This window comes from Lacerta agilis, chromosome Z (assembly GCF_009819535.1).
Source record: "Lacerta agilis isolate rLacAgi1 chromosome Z, rLacAgi1.pri, whole genome shotgun sequence".
In the NCBI taxonomy this organism is placed as follows: Eukaryota; Metazoa; Chordata; class Lepidosauria; order Squamata; family Lacertidae; genus Lacerta; species Lacerta agilis.
Genome location: NC_046331.1, coordinates 12757500 through 12775920, shown reverse-complemented (window position 1 = coordinate 12775920; position 18421 = coordinate 12757500). Strand labels below are relative to the sequence as shown.

At 43.9% G+C, this 18421-nt stretch overlaps 1 protein-coding gene across 3 annotated transcripts in view; it reads right to left on the bottom strand.

Moving 5' to 3' along the window:
• The window catches only part of NTNG2 (netrin G2), a 124473-nt gene that overhangs the window by 7219 nt on the left and 98833 nt on the right, over nucleotides 1-18421 (bottom strand). For 2 of the 3 annotated variants that reach the window (XM_033137389.1, XM_033137390.1), the window contains exons 5-6: nucleotides 6421-6588; nucleotides 3877-4011 (exon numbers count right to left, since the gene is read on the bottom strand). In XM_033137389.1, coding sequence (XP_032993280.1) covers nucleotides 3877-4011; nucleotides 6421-6588 — 303 coding nt within the window. Of the gene's footprint in view, nucleotides 1-3876; nucleotides 4012-6420; nucleotides 6589-8111; nucleotides 8187-18421 lie in introns of all 3 variants that reach the window. The other variant, XM_033137391.1, reaches the window with a different exon arrangement.

Sequence of the window (18421 nt, the reverse complement as noted above, 5' to 3'; positions counted from 1 at the left end):
AACGAAATACTCCTTTTAGAAGGATGCTGAATGACAGTCTTGCTAAGAAAGACTGAGATAAAGCAAAAGGGATTTACATGTTTGACCAACTTCTTTGAGTTAAATTTAGGGGAAAGTATGGATTTAAATACAGTATGGGATGCTGGGAATGTGGTTGTCAAAAGCTTCTTTATATAACAAAGCGCTTATCAAAAAAGGTGCAAGATCAAAATATGTAGGACATTTTCTTTTAGGAATTCTAGGTGCGGATATTCCGAAGGACCAGAAGAAATTGTTCATGTATGCGACCACAGCTGCCCGAATTTTGTTAGCCCAGAGATGGAAAGAAGATAAAGTTCCGACCAAGGAAGAGTGGCAGATAAAAATCAATGAACTACGATGAATTGGTAAAACTTACAAGAAGAATCAGGAGCCAGGAAGAATAAAATTTTAACAAGAATGGGGAAAGTTTATAATGTATTTGAAAAACTATTGTAAACAATGACATTCATTAGTAGGTTTGCCAGAAAACTTGTAGTAAATATTTGAACTGTGGATGGACCAAGGACTTACAATAACTGAAGTTAGTGAGAAGATGCAGAATAAAATAATAACATAAGGATCCACAAAAGGGGGAGGGAAGTCAAAGGGGATATGATGCTGTATTTTGCTTTTTTGTGTTCTTGTTTGTAAAATTGAAAATGCAAAAAGAAAAATATCAAAAAAGATGTAAGGCATATTACAAGAAATGGCAAATTGTGAAAAGTATTTCATTGATAAACCTAGTGATAATAAACTGATACAAATGATAGCACTGTTATAAACCCAGCTATCAGTGTTACTAAACCAAGAGATGAAACAAAAGCTGAAATGTTTGAAGCAGATGCATTTCGAATTTGCTAACAAGCCAGGAAGGCTGAAGGCCTGGCAATTGAAAAAAGGAGAGGAAATTGAATGCGATAAACTGTCTATAGATGGAGGAATAACATATAATGAAAAACTAATAAAGATGGTTTTAAAATATCATTCAATGTTATATCAAGGTGGTAAAGAGGACCTAGATTCAATGGGCAGATATTTGAAAGAAAGGAAGTTACCAACCTTGACAAAAGAACAAAGGGGTGTATTGAATCTACCTATTTCAGCAATGGAAGTGAATCAAGCAATAAATTATCCAAAGACTTAATAAAGTGCCACAGCCATCCTAACTGCTTGTTATTATAAAGGTTTTGAGGCTGTTTAGCCCAGCCTTTACAAATGGTTATGAACAATATTATGTTGCAAGGGAAAATGCCTGACTCCTGAAAACACGCTAATATTACGTTGATAGCAAAGCGAGATCAAGATCCAACCCAGGTTAAGAACTATACACCTATTTCCTTTCTCAATTGTGATTATAAATTGTTTGCAGTAATATTAGCTAGAAGACTTGAAATTAGTCTTAAAGGACTGGATTCATGAAGATCAAGCTGGATTTCTCTCAACAAGGCAAATAAAAGACAATGTTAGAATTGTATTAAATGCTATATAGAATATTTTGAAAAGAGAAACGATAAGCAATTAGCAATGATTTTCCAGATGCAGAGAAGGTGTTTGATAAAGTTTCTTGGAGTTTTATGGGGAAAATATTGGATATTATGGGTTGTGGGGGGGGGGGGGAGAAAATTGTGAGAGGAATAAAAGCAGCAATATATACAGAACAATTTTCAAGTGTAATAGTAAATGGAGTGCTAACAGAAAAGTGCACTAACAAAGTGCACTAGACAAAGTTGCCCACTATCACTTTGAAAATACTGTGTTTGAAGGAAGAGAAGAACTGATCTCAAAAATGTATAAACTATTAGAATAGGAGACGAAAGATGAAATTGGTAATGATAAAATGGGCTAAAGATTTAGGACATAATATAGAAATGAATGGGAAAAGTTGTGGAAAGTAGACATGAAATTCACCGCTTGCTATGCTTTAAAAGAGAATTATATCAAAATGATAGATAGTATTTAACACCTGATAAATTATCTAAAATGTATAAGAAGATTTCGAATAACTGCTGGAAGTATAAACAAGCAGACAGTCCTTTTTTATATATGTGGTGGAAGTAAAAAAAGATAGGGTATTTGGGGAAATATATGATGAGGTAAAAAAGATTGTTTAAAGTGAGTATACCACAAACACCTGAATCTTTTTTGCTAGGGATTATAGGGACAGAAATTCGAAAAAGGATGGTTAAGTTGTTTATGTACAGCAGCTAGGATATTCTATGTCAGGAATGTCCAAAGTCTGTTTCAGGGGTCTAATCCGGCCTGCCGGTCGGTTCAATCCGGCCCCCGTGGCAGTTTATCTCCTGGGGTAAAATCCTTGAAAAAGCTCAACAACTTCAATCCTAAAAAAAGAGGATAACAACTTTGGTCGGCCCTTTGGTTGGCCCCCATGGCCCTTCACTTCATCAAATCTGGCCCTCTTTGAAAAAAAGTTTGGATACCACTGCCTATGCTCTGAAGTGGAAAGAGAAAGACGTTCCCACTAAAGAAGAATGAAAAAGTAAAGGAATGGACTATGTTGAATCAGCAAAGCTAACAGCTAAAATAAGATAATTTAATGATGACCTTTTTGTTTTTGTTTTTTTTAAAGAATGGAAGTCCTTTTCAGATTATTTGAAGAAATATTAAAATATGAAGAACCCGCAACCATGTTTCAAACTATGAGCAACGGAAAAATTTCAAGATTGCTGTGTTATGATTATGATAAAAAGAGTAAAGATAGGTGCAGCAAAGTGGGTGGGGATGAGAATAACGTCACGGAAAAAGGGATTGGGAAATGGAAAATAGAAAATATTTTTTTAAAAATAATATGTATTGGAATTTTATGTGTAATATTCGGAAAACTTACTGAAAGTGGTGGAGTGTCTTCTTTGTTTCTCTCTCCTTCCACCCCCAACATCTACCCCTCTTCTTCTCTACCTCCCTCCCCCAGGCAACCCCCCTTCTGTTTTAACAGTCACCCAGCTTTATAGGGTAAGGAGAATGTTGCAGGAAAGGACCATGTCTGCATGTGTGTCTTGCGCTGTGTGTTTCTCCCTTCCCTTCTCTGCAATAACAAAAGATTTCTGCTTCTGATCTGTATCTTGTTTTGCCATCCGCACCCCCATGCAAACACTAATTTTGGGAAAGGCTTGGCCCTACAGAGCAGTGGCATTGCTTGTGTTCCCGTCAGCATGTGCACTTTCACTTACCTGCATGCCCAAAACTGCACCGGAACAGGGTGGGGTGGCTGCGGAACGGGGGAAATCCCCACTTACACACATCCTGTAATGGAACCCCAGGGGAGCCACAGAAAGAATGTCGTTACTCAAGGGCACCTACTCAAAAAGGTTGAAAACCACTGGTGTAGACAATACTGAGCTAATGAACGAATCGCCTGACTCAGTATAAGGCAGCTCCATATGTTCATCATGAGCACCTATAGTAGCTCATCAGTAGAACCAATGACCTGCATGCAGAATGCCCCAGGTCCAATCTCCAGCATTTCTAGGGAGCGTTGAGAGAGGCACCTACATGAGAACCTGGAGACTTGCTGCTAGTCCATGTAGACCAGGTACAGCAAAACTTTGACACTCCAGATGTTGCTGAATTGCAACTCCTACCACCATCATCTGTGGACATTGGCCATGGTTGCTGGGGCTGATGGGAGTTGTAATTCATCCACATCTGGAAGGCTGAAAGTTCCTCACACCTAGTGTGGACAATAATGAGCTAGAGGGGGCATTGGCTTAAAAGATGTAAGGCAGCTTCCTTTGTTCCCAGCCATCTCCTGCTGCCATTGAGCTCTGTGCCCCCTTTTGCTCCTTGCCCAAGTGAGCAGAGCTTCTCCCTGTGCTATGACTGAACAATGATGCTTACGAAAGCAGCCTTGTCTCCAGTAGTAGCCGGGCAGACAGTCATCACACTTTGGCCCGGTGACACCTTCTTTGCAGTCACAGTAGCCGGTCTCATTGCAGCGGTTGGCCACTGAGCCTATACGGTTGCAGTTACAATCTGTCAAAGCCAAAACAGTGCAGAAATAACAAAACGGGACAAAAAGAAAAGCTGTGTCAGCATAGATCAGGGTTGTTCAGGGACCACATGAAATTCCTGCTTAATGTCTGGTTCCTTTTCCTAATAATAATAATAATAATAATAATAATAATAATAATAATAATAATGTTATTATTTGTACCCCACCTGTCTGACTGGGTTGCCCCAAACACTCTGGGTGGCTTCCAACAGATATATGAACATAATAAAACATCAAACATTAAAAACTTCACTATATGGGGCTGCCTTCAGATGTCTTCTAAAACTTGTAGAGTTATTTATCTCCTTGACATTTGACAGGAGGGCATTCCACAGGTTCCCTGTAACATCACTGCTCACAGTGAGGAAACTGCTAGAAGGCCTTTGGAGGTGGACGTCAGTGTCCAGGCTGAACGATGGGGGTGGAGACGCTCCTTCAGATATACCGGGCGAAGGCCACTTAGGGATTTAAAGGTGAGCACCAACACTTCGAACTGTGCTCGGAAACGTACTGGGGAGCCAGTGTTGATCCTTTAGGACCAGCATTATATGGTCCTGGCAGTCGCTTCCAGTCACCAGTCTAGCTACTGCATACTGGATTTGTTGTAGTTTCCGACTGACTTTCAAAGGTAGCCCCACGTGGAGCGCATTGCAGCAACTGATCCTCAACATAAAGAGGGGACATCAGCAGTGGGGCTGGTAGGGTAGGGCTTTGGGGCAGAGGTCCACACACTGCAGAATGAGCAAGGGAAACATCAAATTCAACAAGGATAGCTTACCACATTCTGAAACATGGGTAGGCAACCTAAGGCCCGGGGCCCGGATCCGGCCCAATTGCCTTCTAAATCTGGCCCGTGGACGGTCTGGGAATCAGCATGTTTTTACATGAGTAGAATGTGTCCTTTTATTTAAAATGCATTTCTGGGTTATTTGTGGGGCCTGCCTGGTGTTTTTACATGAGTAGAATGTGTCCTTTTATTTAAAATGCATCTCTGGGTTATTTGTGGGGCATAGGAATTCGTTCATAGTCCAGCCCCCCACAAGGTCTGAGGGACAGTGGACCGGCCCCCTGCTGAAAATGTTTGCTCACCCCTATTCTTAAGTAAGTAAAGTTAAAGAGAGTTAAAGAGAGTCTATCCTCCAGCTATGAGCAAAGAAAATGGTAGATGTAGTGACCCCATGCTGGATTCATTTTGTAAACCACTTTGAGGTATGTATGTATGTATGTATGTATTATTATTATTATTATTATTATTATTATTAAGCAGTGTATATGGTTTGTTAAATTAAAATGATTAAAAATAATAATTCCTAATTCCCAGGTAAATGGGGAGGAATGAGGAGTCAAAAAGACTAGGTTTTTGTGAAGTCACAGCTATGATGATGATTTATAGTAGTATTAATAATTACTATTATTTACTGAAATTGTATTTCAGCCTTTCTCCCAAAGTATCCCAGGTCAGCAAACACATAAACGATGGAACAATTAAAACACCTGAAAATAGCTCCAATGCAGATGCATTTCTTATTGAGATGTCAATATTTAGGCAAAAGCTAGGGATTTTGAGCTTGACCATTGCCAAAGATTGGCTGGTTTTCATCTGCAGCTGTCATGAAGCTGTTTGGTTTTTATAGCAGGAGTTGTTCTCTAAGTATCAATGTTTGATTTGTTTTTAATCATGGAAGCCACTTAACAAGATCCATGGGCAGAAAAGGGTTTTAAAAAAACCAATTGTAAGTTAAGGGGGAGGCAGCACACAAACACAAAACTCGCTCAATTGGTTAGGCAGTCCATCACCACTTGAAGCCAGGATGAGGAATCTATGGGTCCATCAATGTTGCTGGGCTACAACTCCCATCATTTCTGACCAGAGCCTAAGGTAGCTGAGGTTGATGGGAACTGGAGTCCAGCAATACATGGAGGGCAACAGGTGAGCTGCTCCTGCTTTAGGGCAATTACAATCATAGAACTGTAGAGCGAGAAGGAACCAAGGGGCTCACCTAGTCCAACCCCCTGCAATGCAAGAATCTTTTGCCCAACATGGAGCTCAAACCCACAACCCTGAGATTAAGAGTCTCATGCTTTATGGACTGAACTATCCCAGCCAGCTTTAAACTAGGAATGGGAAACCCAAGACTTTCCAGATGTTTGGCTAGACTACCCAACCATCACCCATGTTTTCCATGCTGGCTGAGGCGGATGAGAGTTGGGAGTCCACCAACATCTGACCGTCAGGGATGGGACCTTGTATTTAAGCAACATTTAGAACGCCACAGGTTCCCTCATCTTTGGATAGCCACTGAGATAAACAGTAGGAAGGGTCTCTACCTGTAACACCAACACCAACAAGGAGGCTTCATGGCTTTTGAGCAAAACTGAGCACTACTCACCCACACATACATTCTCATCATCCAGCTCTGCGGAGCTATTCCGATAGTAGCCCAGCCTGCAGTGCTGGCAGTGCTGCCCCCTGGTGTTGTGTTTGCAGCTGATGCAGGTCACTAGGTTCAGGAAGTCAATGAAGCTGCAGCGATTAGAGTGACCGTAACATTCACAATCTGTGGAAGGAGAAGGAGCAGGCAAGTAGGTGGGAGGGAAATGAAGCTTCTCTCAGGGCTTGCATTTCCACCTATCGCTGGCACAGTATACAATGTCAGAGGCTGTTGCATTAAAAGGCACCTTGCAGGGAGAGGAACTGCATGCAAAGAGTGCTTTAGCCACATGAAAAGGGGAATGCAACCAGCTGGGTTGATTGCTCAGCTGCCACTGTTTAGGGGTCCATTCTGGGGTCCAGTTCTTCACTCTTTGGGGCTATTCCTAGGGTGACAGAATGTCCTTGTTTGGTATCCTACATCAGGGACGGGTGTGTGTGGCTTCTGTGGCCCTCCGGTTGTTGCTGGACTCCCATTGTCCCTGACTACTGGCTATGCTGGCTGAGGTTGGTAGGAGTTGGGAGTCCAACAACATCTGGAGGGCACCAGATTTTTCATCCCTGATCTAGGAGAACTAGAAGGCCTTCATAGCTAGAATGTTTCAGTCTTTAAGTCTCTGGATCTGTTCACAGCATATTTTGCAAATTATCTCCTGGGAAGAAAATAGCCCCCCTTACTAACAGCAGTAGTTATACCAGAGCAAATGTAAGTTTCTGCTGGGCCCCAGGAATCTGTCTGGAGGCAAACCTCATCCCAGAAGCTCTTGGCTCCACACTGGGCTACTATGATCTTTTGCACCAGGAATGGGGAACATCTGAGGATCTCCAAATCTCACTAGCCTCCCAATGAGAATCAGTTCTAGCCACTATGACCAATGGCTAAAGATGATGGGAGCTGGGAGTCCAGCAATATCTTGAGGACCTTGCTTATTTTAAGATTGTAGGGTAAGCTGGAAGGATCATGCCCAGGCAAAGTAGCTGGGGTCACAATCCCCTCTCACAGTTTAGCAAGGATAGCTCATTCTGTGCACATCCATCCCTTCAGAGGGAGAGCAGATGATGACATTCTAGACACACAAGGGAAGCATGCATCCTCCAGTTGAGACTTTTGGCTGGAGTCATTAGTTCAAGATTAATGCTGCAATGAATGGAGTGAAAGAAGCAGGAGAACGACAAAGGCACACAGACATGAAGAGGAAGCAGACAAATGATGGACATGCAAAGCAACAATGAGTTTCAAGAGGCAGAGCTTTCCCCCCTCCACACTATACAGCAAAGGAAGGAAAATAAGAGCCTGAAGAAGCCAGGCTGTTTCTCCCAGGGATGCCCCCACTGATATCACCAAGACTATGCAGGAACAAGTGGCACACCTGAAGGCAGCAGGCTAGTTGAGGGGGGGTTGCATGACAAGTTTGTGGGGCACACACATCTCTGGTCAGGGGCTCATGGGAAACAGCTGCCATTTGCCTAACAGTAGGACCGGTCATCACTCTGTAATTCCAACTTACTTGCAACTTTTCAGAGTCATCCTGGGCTGTTTCCGATACCTGTCCTACTCAGAGTAGAACCAATGAGATCAACAAACAGGATGAACTTGGATCCATTAATTTCAATGCCAACCTTTGAATTGCTCCCAGTTTCTCAACTTACCTTTAAATGTTTCAATGGGTGCCAGTGGGATGGAGCCAGATTTGAGCCGGATGAGTTTGGAAACCTTGGGAGATTCTTGGGAAGATGAAAAGACACCACTTTTTCTTTTTACTCTTTTTTTGCCTCCCCCTATTTGACCCATACAGGTGACACCTTCTATGCTACAGAGAAGCAGGTTTAGCAAGACACAGACAAAGTTACAACAATCACAGACACACCACCACAATCCTGTTTCAGCACAGTAACAGGTAGATTTCGCCCCCTGCCACGCTGTGACTACTTTTGCCATCCTCTTCTCCTGAAGTCTGACTCTTGAAAGTGCCATCACTTTACAGACCTCCTTCATGGGGCTCATCCATACACACACAGTGGTCAGGCCCAAAGCCAGACTGATTTTCCCACATCCTTTTGTACAAGTGGAAAACAGCTTCCTTATGAACTACAATACTCAGAATGTTTAACGATCAACCACTCTTCCCAGGCAACTTTAAACAGTTGTGACCTTCCCACAAAGAATCATTGGAAGTGTAGTTTGTCAAGGGTGCCGAGGACTGTAAAGAAGAGCCCTACTTGCCTGACAGAGGTACAATTCCCGAATTCCTAAATTGTAGCTCTTTCAGGGCTTCTTTACAATCCTCAGCACCCTTAACACTTCCAAGGATCCTTTGTGGGAAGTCACAACTGTTTAAAGTGGTGCAAACCTCCTTTAATTGTAGAGTGCAGATGGGGTCCTGTAGGCTGAAGATCATGAAGACATAGAGCCCCAGTAGATCAAAATAAGGTCTCTCTAATCCAGGCTTCCTCAAACTCGGCCCTCCAGATGTTTTTGGCCTACAACTCCCATGATGCCCTAGCTAGCGGGACCAGTGGTCAGGGATGATGGGAACTGTAGTCTCAAAACATCTGGAGGGCTGAGTTAGAGGAAGCATGCGCTAATCCAACACTCTGCTTCCCCTGAGTGGCTCATCAAATGCTTCTGGGTAACCCACAAGCAGGGCATGGAGGCAACAGCAATCACAGGTAGTTTGCTCCAGAATTTGGTGCTCGGGTGGGGTATACTGCCATGGAACATAGAGGCTCCATTTAGCTACCCTGCCTAAAACCCTCGATAGCTCTGTCTCCTCTCTGAATTTATCCTTTTAAAAAAAGTGGTTTAATAGGCAGATGGGTGGGGTGGGGTGACGATGTTTCTATTTTACTTAGTATATGTAGGGTTTGGTGTCAGCGTTGTTTTCTTCCTAATGTCTCAACAAACGAAACTGATTTGTAAAAATGTTACATGGAAAAAATACGACATCACACATACCTTTGTAAATCAAGAAAATCTTTAATAAAAAAATATTTTTTAAAAGTGGCTTAATAGGCTGCATTAGACTTGCAGTCATTCCTTTGCAACCCTAACTCTCCTTTAATTACCCTCCTGTTGCTTCCATGCTCCTCATTGAACAGCAAGCATTAAATTATATCATCTGTGGTTGGTCTAAATCAAAACAGGTGGGTTTTTTAAATCCTATTAAAGGTGTAAGTTAATGTAGCAATGCCAGGTTGTCTGGGTTCACAGCATAACCGTTTCATGAAAGGCTCCTGTGCTTATTTTACATACCACAGAGCCTAGGGCTTGCCGATCAGGAGGTCGGTGGTTTGAATCCCCACGAAGGGGTGAGCTCCCATTGCTCAGTCCCTGCTCCTGCCAACCTAGCAGTTCGAAAGCACATCAAAGTGCAAGTAGATAAATAGGTACCACTCCGGTGGGAAGGTAAACGGCATTTCCGTGCACTGCTCTGGTTCACCAGAAGCGGCTTTGTCATGCTGGCCACATGACCCGGAAGCTGTACGCCGGCTCCCTCGGCAAGTAAAGCAAGATGAGCGCAGCAACCCCAGAGTCGTCCACGACTGGACCTAACAGTCAGGGGTCCCTTTACCTTTACCATTAAGCTACAATGTGGTTGTCAGGGACTTTTTAAAATTATTTTAATTATTTTTTATTTTTTGCAATTCATTTTCCTATGACTTCACTGTCTTTCATTCCACTGTCTTTCGTCCAGTCATCTGATACAGCAAACTCTCAAACAGAGTGGAAAATCTGTGGACTTCTAGATGTTCCTGGACTCCATCTCCCACCATCTCTGATCACTGAACATGCTGACTGCAGGGCCTGATGGGAGCTGAAGTGGAACATCTGGAGGGCCACAGCTTCTTCACCTTTGCTCTAGAGCCGTGGTTCACAAACTTTCCTCTCCCTCCCTTGCACCACTTTTGAAAATTGCTGAAGGTCTTGGCAGATCACTTAATGGTTTCTCTGCCAGTTGTAAAAATGGTAAGGTGCTGTGCTAGATGCTGTAAGATCTTTAATTGTATTTTTTACAGGCACACAACAACTGAATGAAGCTTGTGGACCACGGCTCTAGAGTCTAGTCTAGGAAAAATCACACCGTAATAAAGTTGTTAAGTGTGAAAGGCGGCACAAGCATGTTTTGCTATTATTGCTGCAACTACCCAAGAGGGTGGAAACTGTCAGCATGTAGTTTACAAACTCCTTTTAAAGTAGACCCCCCCCCTCTCACTGATGGTGCTGTGTGAATGTTTGCCACACAAACTAAAATACACCTACCTACTCCTGCTGGAAAAGGCTTTGTGCTGCCTTGAACCTTTCTAGACTCAGAATATGTAGGAATGAAAAGCATCATTAGTGACAACACCAGGATTGTTGTTATTGTTATTATTCAGGACTGCAGCCCATAAGGGGGGGTGCTTTGCTCTTTCCTTTGTGGCAGCTAGACTGGTGACTGGGAGCGGCCACCGATACCACATAACACCGGTCTTGAAATACCTACATTGGCTCCCAGTACGTTTCTGAGCACAATTCAAAGTGTTGGTGCTGACCTTAAAGCCCTAAACGGCCTCAGCCCAGTATACCTGAAGCAGCATCTCCACCACCATCATTCTGCCCGGACACTGAGGTCCAGCGCTGAGAGCCTACTGGCGGGTCCCTCACTGCGAGAAGCCAAGTTACAGGGAACCAGGCAGAGGGCCTTCTCGGTAGTGGCGCCCGCCCTGTGGGAACGCCCTCCCACCAGATGTCAAAGAGAAAAACAACTAGCAGACTTTTAGAAGATATCTGAAGGCAGCCCTGTTTAGGGAAGCTTTTAATGTTTGGCGGACTATTGTATTTTAATATTTTGTTGGAAGCCGCCCAGAGTGACTGGGGAAACCCAGCCAGATGGGTGGGGTATAAATAATAAATTGTTGTTGTTGTTGTTGTTGTTGTTGTTGTTTCCACCCCAGCTATGATTCTATGATGGAAACTGCTATGCACATCAATGAGATTCTGCCCCCACTTCCTACCAATATTCAGTGTAGTAGTGGGTGGCTGCGGGAAGAGATTTCCATCAGGACTCAGCTGAGGAGGAAAGGGTTAAACCTGAGAAAAGTTGTCACTCACAGGGTGTAGTATTAGATTTAAAGTCTCCCTAAGAAATGGGAATTCCTGTTTAGTTTCTCTCTCAATTATTTCAAGGGAAGCACATGCTTAGGCCTATTTTTCAACTCATGGGAGGGAGCACGCTCATTAGCTCTAGATTTATAGGCTACAAAACAAAGCAAAACAAAACAAAACAAAACCCACTAGCAGGCGAGCGAGCTAGACACTAAGGTGACTACTTTCAACCAAGCGCACTAGCCAATTCTCAGCACGCCATCAGAAAATTACCTGTTTTCTTGCCGTGCTTTTTGGCAGCGCCGTGACCCGTTTTGCTCTTGGGAGGGGCTGCGTTTGAGATGAAAGACAAATACACAAACAATGGATAAACAGGGAGGGGTGGGGTGGATTCTCAGCTTCTGGTCCAACAGGGCTAGAAGGAAGATTAGTAGGAAGAGCCTGGCTGCTAGATTAGATCAAAGGCTTATCTAGACCAGCATCCTCTTTCTTAGAGCAGCCAATCAGATGCATGTGGGACGCTGACAAGCAGAGCAGGAGTGCAACACACTCTCTTCCAGTTGTGATCCTCAGCAACTGCTGTTCTGAGGCATATAGTCCCTGATAAATGGAACTGGTACATAGGCACTGATAGTTTTGCCCTCCCTGAATTTCTCTCTCCCTCTTTTTAAGCCATTAAAACATGGTGGCGATTGCCATCTCTTGCGTTGGTGAATTCTGCCATTTGGCAATGCACAGAAGTGACTGGAACCCCAATCAAAGCCGCTCTCAAAATGGTTCCGATTTAACAGCTAAAGCAAGAGCGAGGAACTTGTAGCCTTCCAGATGTTGGACTAACTCCCATCCTCCCTAACTGTTGCCCATGATGGCTGGGGCTGATGGAAGTTGGAGTCTGACAACATCTCAAGGGCCACAGGCTCCCCATTCCTGTCCAGATTCTAAACAAGAGAAGAGCAAAGGGTCTTTCAAAGTTGAGAAGAGAAAATTTGTATGGCCTGTTGGTCAGAAATGGAAGAAGTTACACGTGGGAAATCCCCCCTGTTCTCTACACAACTCTGAAAGGCATGGGGATTTTCAGATGCTGGCCCCATCAGACTTGTGTTGCAAGGAATCCCACCAGGCCACAATTCATGCTGTAAAAGTGGATCCAAGAGCAGCCATGAAATGGACAGCCAAGGGTTGGATTGACTACTTATTGTTCCTTAGAGAAGGTTCTAGGCCAGCCTTGCCCAGCCTGGTGCCCTCCAGATGTTTTGAACAGCAACTTTCAATCAGCCCCAGCCAGCACAGCCAAAACACCTGAAAACTGAAAACAGCTGGAAGGCAACAGTTTGGGGAAAGTTGGTCAAGGATCAAGTTTACTATTATTTATCATTAGCAGGTTTGTATCTGGGGCTGCTGAGGAATTCTAAGGAACCAAAAGCTATCAGTACAGTTTTGAAAAGTTCACTCTGCCATCTCAATTCAAAATGGTGCCCAAGGTTATCCAAGCATAGATGAAAACCACCATGCAAAATTTGGTTATGTTATCTTAAGAGGTGTCTAAATGCACAGTGAAAGAAACAAATTTCCAAAATAGATTTACACTTGCATTTTTCAGATGGGACGGACTTTTGACAGTGGGCAACAGAAAAGTATGTCCTGTGCAGAGCAGTTGGGGGGGGGGGTTACACAAACCTTATGGGTTACAGACCTATATAAAACAGCCAGGTCCCAGAGGCCCAGTGTGGACTGTAACTAGTATTACCATAGACAGTGGAGGTCAGGAATCATATTTGCACAGAAGAGGGAATGATGCTTTTCAGCGTTGGAGGTGAAACACCCTGTTGCCCCCAAGAGAGGGGGGGGGAACACTCTGTAAGTCTCCCGTGCCAGGCAGGGAGGTAAATCCTTTCTGAATCCCCTCCTCCTGCTCAGTGACTGGCTTCTCCCTTAAGTGCAAAGCCTGTTCACACTGCCAGGCAGATGGGGGAGATCTCCCCCTCCTGTCTGGTGGCAAAACTGGGTATTGGAATGCCTCCCCTCTCACTAATTCAGCAGGAGGGGGGGGTGTTCTGTAGAGCTTTCTTGCTGGTCCCTCCCTGCTCCCAGAGGCTGGGGAGAAGGCAGCAAAGCTGGGCAGCGGAACAGGGGTGCCACCCTTTGAGGCTCTGCACAGATGGCTGTGCATTGGGGTGGGGTGGGGGTGGGGGAGGATTGCACCATATGAAATCCACAAGGCCCAGCAGCAGCCTGGCTGTCCTCCTTTACCTCAAGTCGCCTTATCCAAACACACCTCCCCTAAACACTCTTTTCAATTACTGCGGCAATCACATTAAGAGTCCTCTAAAAAAAAAAAAAGATTAAGCCCAGAGGGTGCCAGTATCTCTGTTGGGGCTACGGTGATGGCAGAGCTGCTGGGCAGAGGAAACTGCCAAAGAGTTCTGCGTGCCCCACGGAGTGAGGTTTGTGCCAATGCAGAATTGCATCGCAATACTCAGCCTGCTGCAGCTGTTTGTGTTACAAAGCTGTTGAGAAGGCGAACATGCTCAGAGCAGAGGAGGAGGCCCTGGTGGGACGCAAATCATTTTCCCAAGAAGAGAGAGAGAGAGAGAGAGAGAGAGAGAGAGAGAGAGAGAGAGAGAGAGAGAGAGAGAGAGAGTGCATATAGATGTAACTATGTTTCACCCCAGGCTGCTGTTTCATCAGTCTCGTCCCTGCCCCCCACCCCTTGCCCAACTACCAGCATTATTTACTACCCAGATCTCAAGCTCTTGGAAAAGTGATTCCTGCCCCAACTCTGGTCTCTGGCAGACTTCCAGCTTGCTAAGGATATTCAGGGTTGGCAAATTGCATGAGAAAGTCTGCTGACTCTTCAGGAAATTTGCTGCTCAAGAAGTACCCCTTGTCCCCCACATCCATATGACTTGCCATACACCAGCCTTCTCCAACCTGGGGCCCTCTAGATGTTTTGGAACTACAACTCCCATCAGCACCAGCTCACATTGGGAGGGCAGCAAATATGCTGGATTGCATCAACAGTTCATCTAGCCTATGTCACACCTTACATTTAAAGCATATTTAGCACACTTAAAGCACATGGGCTCACAGCCCAAGTTCATTTTGTCCAGAATTGGTGCAAACCACAGACTCATTCTCCTGCACAAGCTCCCATTGCTCCATCATTTCCATGTTTCTTGTATGTAGAGGAAAACTTCCAAATGACTAGTGCTTTAAAAGGGTTGGCTTCCTTGATAAGGGGGCAATAGGCAGAATTGGCTCCAGGTTATCTGAGGCCTTTTCACTGCCACAACTGCCTGCTGCTTGCCCTCTGCAACCCACTGCATCACTTTTCAGTAAGATGAATCAAAGTGAGTGGGAGGCTGTTGTTAATTTTCCCTGCCTGAAGGGGGCGAGCAGGCAGAGATGTAGTGTCTTTGTATTGTTTAGCCACTAAGTGGCACTGCAGTAAATGGTAAATACAGGTTCCACTATCAAAATGCTAATTATACAACAACAACAACTTATTCAAACACAAGGAATTGGTACCCAAACCTTGCTATACACACTGCAGATTCAGATATCCAAACAGTCAGACTTGCATGTAGTACTGTGAACATATAAGCAGCCTTAAAGAAGTTTCACTTTTTTGTGTTTTGTTGGTCCAACGGCGGCTGTTTTGCCAGAAACCATACTGGGAGGGACAGGGAGAGATCCGACAAATAAGAGACCATTTTGTCCTTCCTTGTTTGCCTTATGCAAGGTTTCAGCAGATTTCCCTGAGGTATTTTGATGTTTAGGGGTCAAAATTCTATGGTTGGGAATGCATTAGAAATTTCCCCATAGGAATCAGTGGAAATCATTAACTCATTATGTGAATGCTCACCTGATAAATGATTTCCTGAAAACACAATGTGTGCAGATAGTGAGACCTGCAAGTATGTGAGTGGTGTCAATTATCCCCCTGTATTTATTCTCCCTGAGCAGAAGTAATTGTCTTAGCTTCCTCATCAGCATGTTCTCTAAGCCAGAGGTGAGGAATCTGTCATCCTTCAATTGTTGTTGGACTGCAGCTCCCATAATCCTTGACTGCTGGTGTTGTTGGCTGGCATTGACAGGAGCTGGGACTCCATTATCTGGAGTGGCCACTGTGGCGTTCACCCCTAAAGGTTCTCCAAGGGTTAACTTGGCAGGGAGGAGCTTGACCAATGGGAGCTCTCCAGGCAAATAGTGTGGAAGGATGGCAGTTAGAGAGGATAGAAAAGGCAGTTAGAGGTTAGAAGTCAGACAGATGAGTTGAGTTGAGGGAGATAGAGCTAATAAGCAGAGCTAGAGCAGGTTTAATAATAAACAGGAGGCATTAGGGATAGTTATTGGAATACTAGGTTGAGAGTTGAAATATACTTATCTGAATAACCATACAGTTATATTAAACATTTCACCAAGTCATTTGAAACCATTACGCTTTGTACAAACAATAAAGAAACTTATGTTTTATTTTTACCACAAACTGAATCTGAAGTGAGTTATTCATTGCCAGAGTGAATACTGGCTGGTGGCAGCGGTTATACCATATGTCGTTGGGGCAGTTACCAATAGACCGTTAAACGTCCGGGGGTGCTGCTCAGGTCTGAGAGAGTGACCGCGACAGCCACCACTTCCTCAGTGACAGTAAGAAGCCTGGGGGCTCTGGAGACACTTGCTAGGATGGCATGTGGGCCTTAGCAGCTGCTCAATCACACTGACCCCTGATATGGGGTATTGGGTTTGAATCACCCCTCGTTTAATGAGAGATAAGGCCCATTCTGCATACATAGTATGCAGCAGTTTTCCATAAGATGCTCCAAGCCATTACAGCCACCTTTAGGAGGTGTCCCTTCACACCAGCCCTCCCTAGCCACTTTGATAAACAACACGGAGAATACCTTTGTCTCTAATGTTACAAAGTGATTTGCTGGCTCAGACCAAATTCCATTTGTCTTAGTCTTCTGTTTCCAACAGAGGACAGTTGGGTGCCTCTGTCTGGTACTTTCAAGCACAGCATGACTCACCCATCACAGGCAGTTTCTCCTCAGTAGCTGGGAGATAGAGCTAGACTGCCTCTGAACACAGAGGCTTTATTTGGTTGTCCTAACAGCTGTTGTTGGCCACTCAGCTTCCATCAATTTGTCGAATCCATTTTTAAAGCTGATAGCCACTCAGCCACTCATTGTAGCAAATGCTAATGAAGTAAAGAACTACCCTCCTTACTCGAACTGACAGTCCTTAGAAACGTGGACAGAGTAAATCTGAATGATTAGAATGTCTGAACTGGAAGACATGGAAGATACTGTCTAAAGTGAATATGCACATGGACTGCAGTTGGTCACCTTTGCCATTCAGAAGCGTCACATCTTTGAGCTCATATTCTGTTTTACACTTGCAAAAATGGCAGATTGAATGTTTCTCAGAGTACAAATGGAGGATTGGCTGGTTGAGACATTGCTCTGAGACTTGCTCATTGACATAGCCTGCTGTTTGGCTTCCTGTGTCAGATATGAGGCACTCTTTTTAACCACAGAAGCCCTTGACAAGCTGGGCCCCAAAAGTACACTTCTTTCTATACATTCCTCCCTTCCCACCCACTGGTGAACACCTGTTTTGTATCATGCCTTTCCAGGAATTTAGGTCAATGAGAGCCCAGAGTAGGGCCTTACTGGTGATGGCACCAGTGTGGAGGAACTCCCTTGCCCACACAGGACCTCTTGGCCACCTAGGGATTCTGGAAGAGTGAGGGAAGAAGCGGCCAAGCCCCCAAAGATTGCTGGGGGCGGGGCCAAGCCCCCCAGAAATGATCAGGTAAAGAAGACTGCTGTTGTGAAGGTTTAATTGATAGAAGAAGAAGAAGAAGAAGAAGAAGAAGCACAGCCACCTTCCCTAGAACTGAGCAACCGACTGCATAATCTTCCTTGCTGTGCTTTGGAAACAGAGCTTTTCTGTGGAGGGATGAGCTGAGCTGACTGCTAATATGCAAAGGCTGAGAGAGCGAGTGAGTTGAGGTTGAGAGAGAAGAGGCTGAGCCCTGAACAGTGTGCCCCCAGAGCTTCCTTCTACAATTCTATAACATTCTTTGTCTCTTTCTGGCATGCTTTTGAATTTTTAAAAAGAATAATATTGGATTAAAACAAAATAAAAAATAAAAAAAAATTCCTTCCAGTAGCACCTTAGAGACCAACTAAGTTTGTCCTTGGTATGAGCTTTCGTGTGCATGCACACTTCTTCAGAATATGTATCTGAAGAAGTGTGCATGCACACGAAAGCTCATACCAAGAACAAACTTAGTTGGTCTCTAAGGTGCTATTGGAAGGAATATTGGGTTACTCTGAGTCCCTCCCGTGCACACCTTAGAAACATTTCTGAAAGCCTAATGTCTACACACACACTCTGGGGAAGAAATTCAATTCAGTTCATATTTAAAGACACTTTGCAAAATAATATGAGAATAGAATAGAAACATGGCCATCCTTTGAAATTCATGCTCTCCAAACTTCGTGATGAAGTTCTCCAACCAACCAATGTTTGCAAAAATGCATATATTATATTATGGGGGAAATGTGCATTAAAATTAATATAGCATTGAAAATGACATACTAAACTGTATTATACTAGGGGAAATTACTTGCAAAAATGTACAAACGAGTCAAAATTGCATGCAAAAATGTGTTTATTAGGAGAAAGTTGCCCTAAGATGCTGATGAATTTTCATTATTTTTTTAAATCATGAGCATTTTTCTTTGAATTAAAAAAAAGTGAATTGCTGTGCAAGAATGTGGAGGACTGAATTAAGACTGGAAAAACTGGAAATGGAGGGAACTGAAATAGACAAATCCATCTTACGTGCCTTTTACATCTGTAT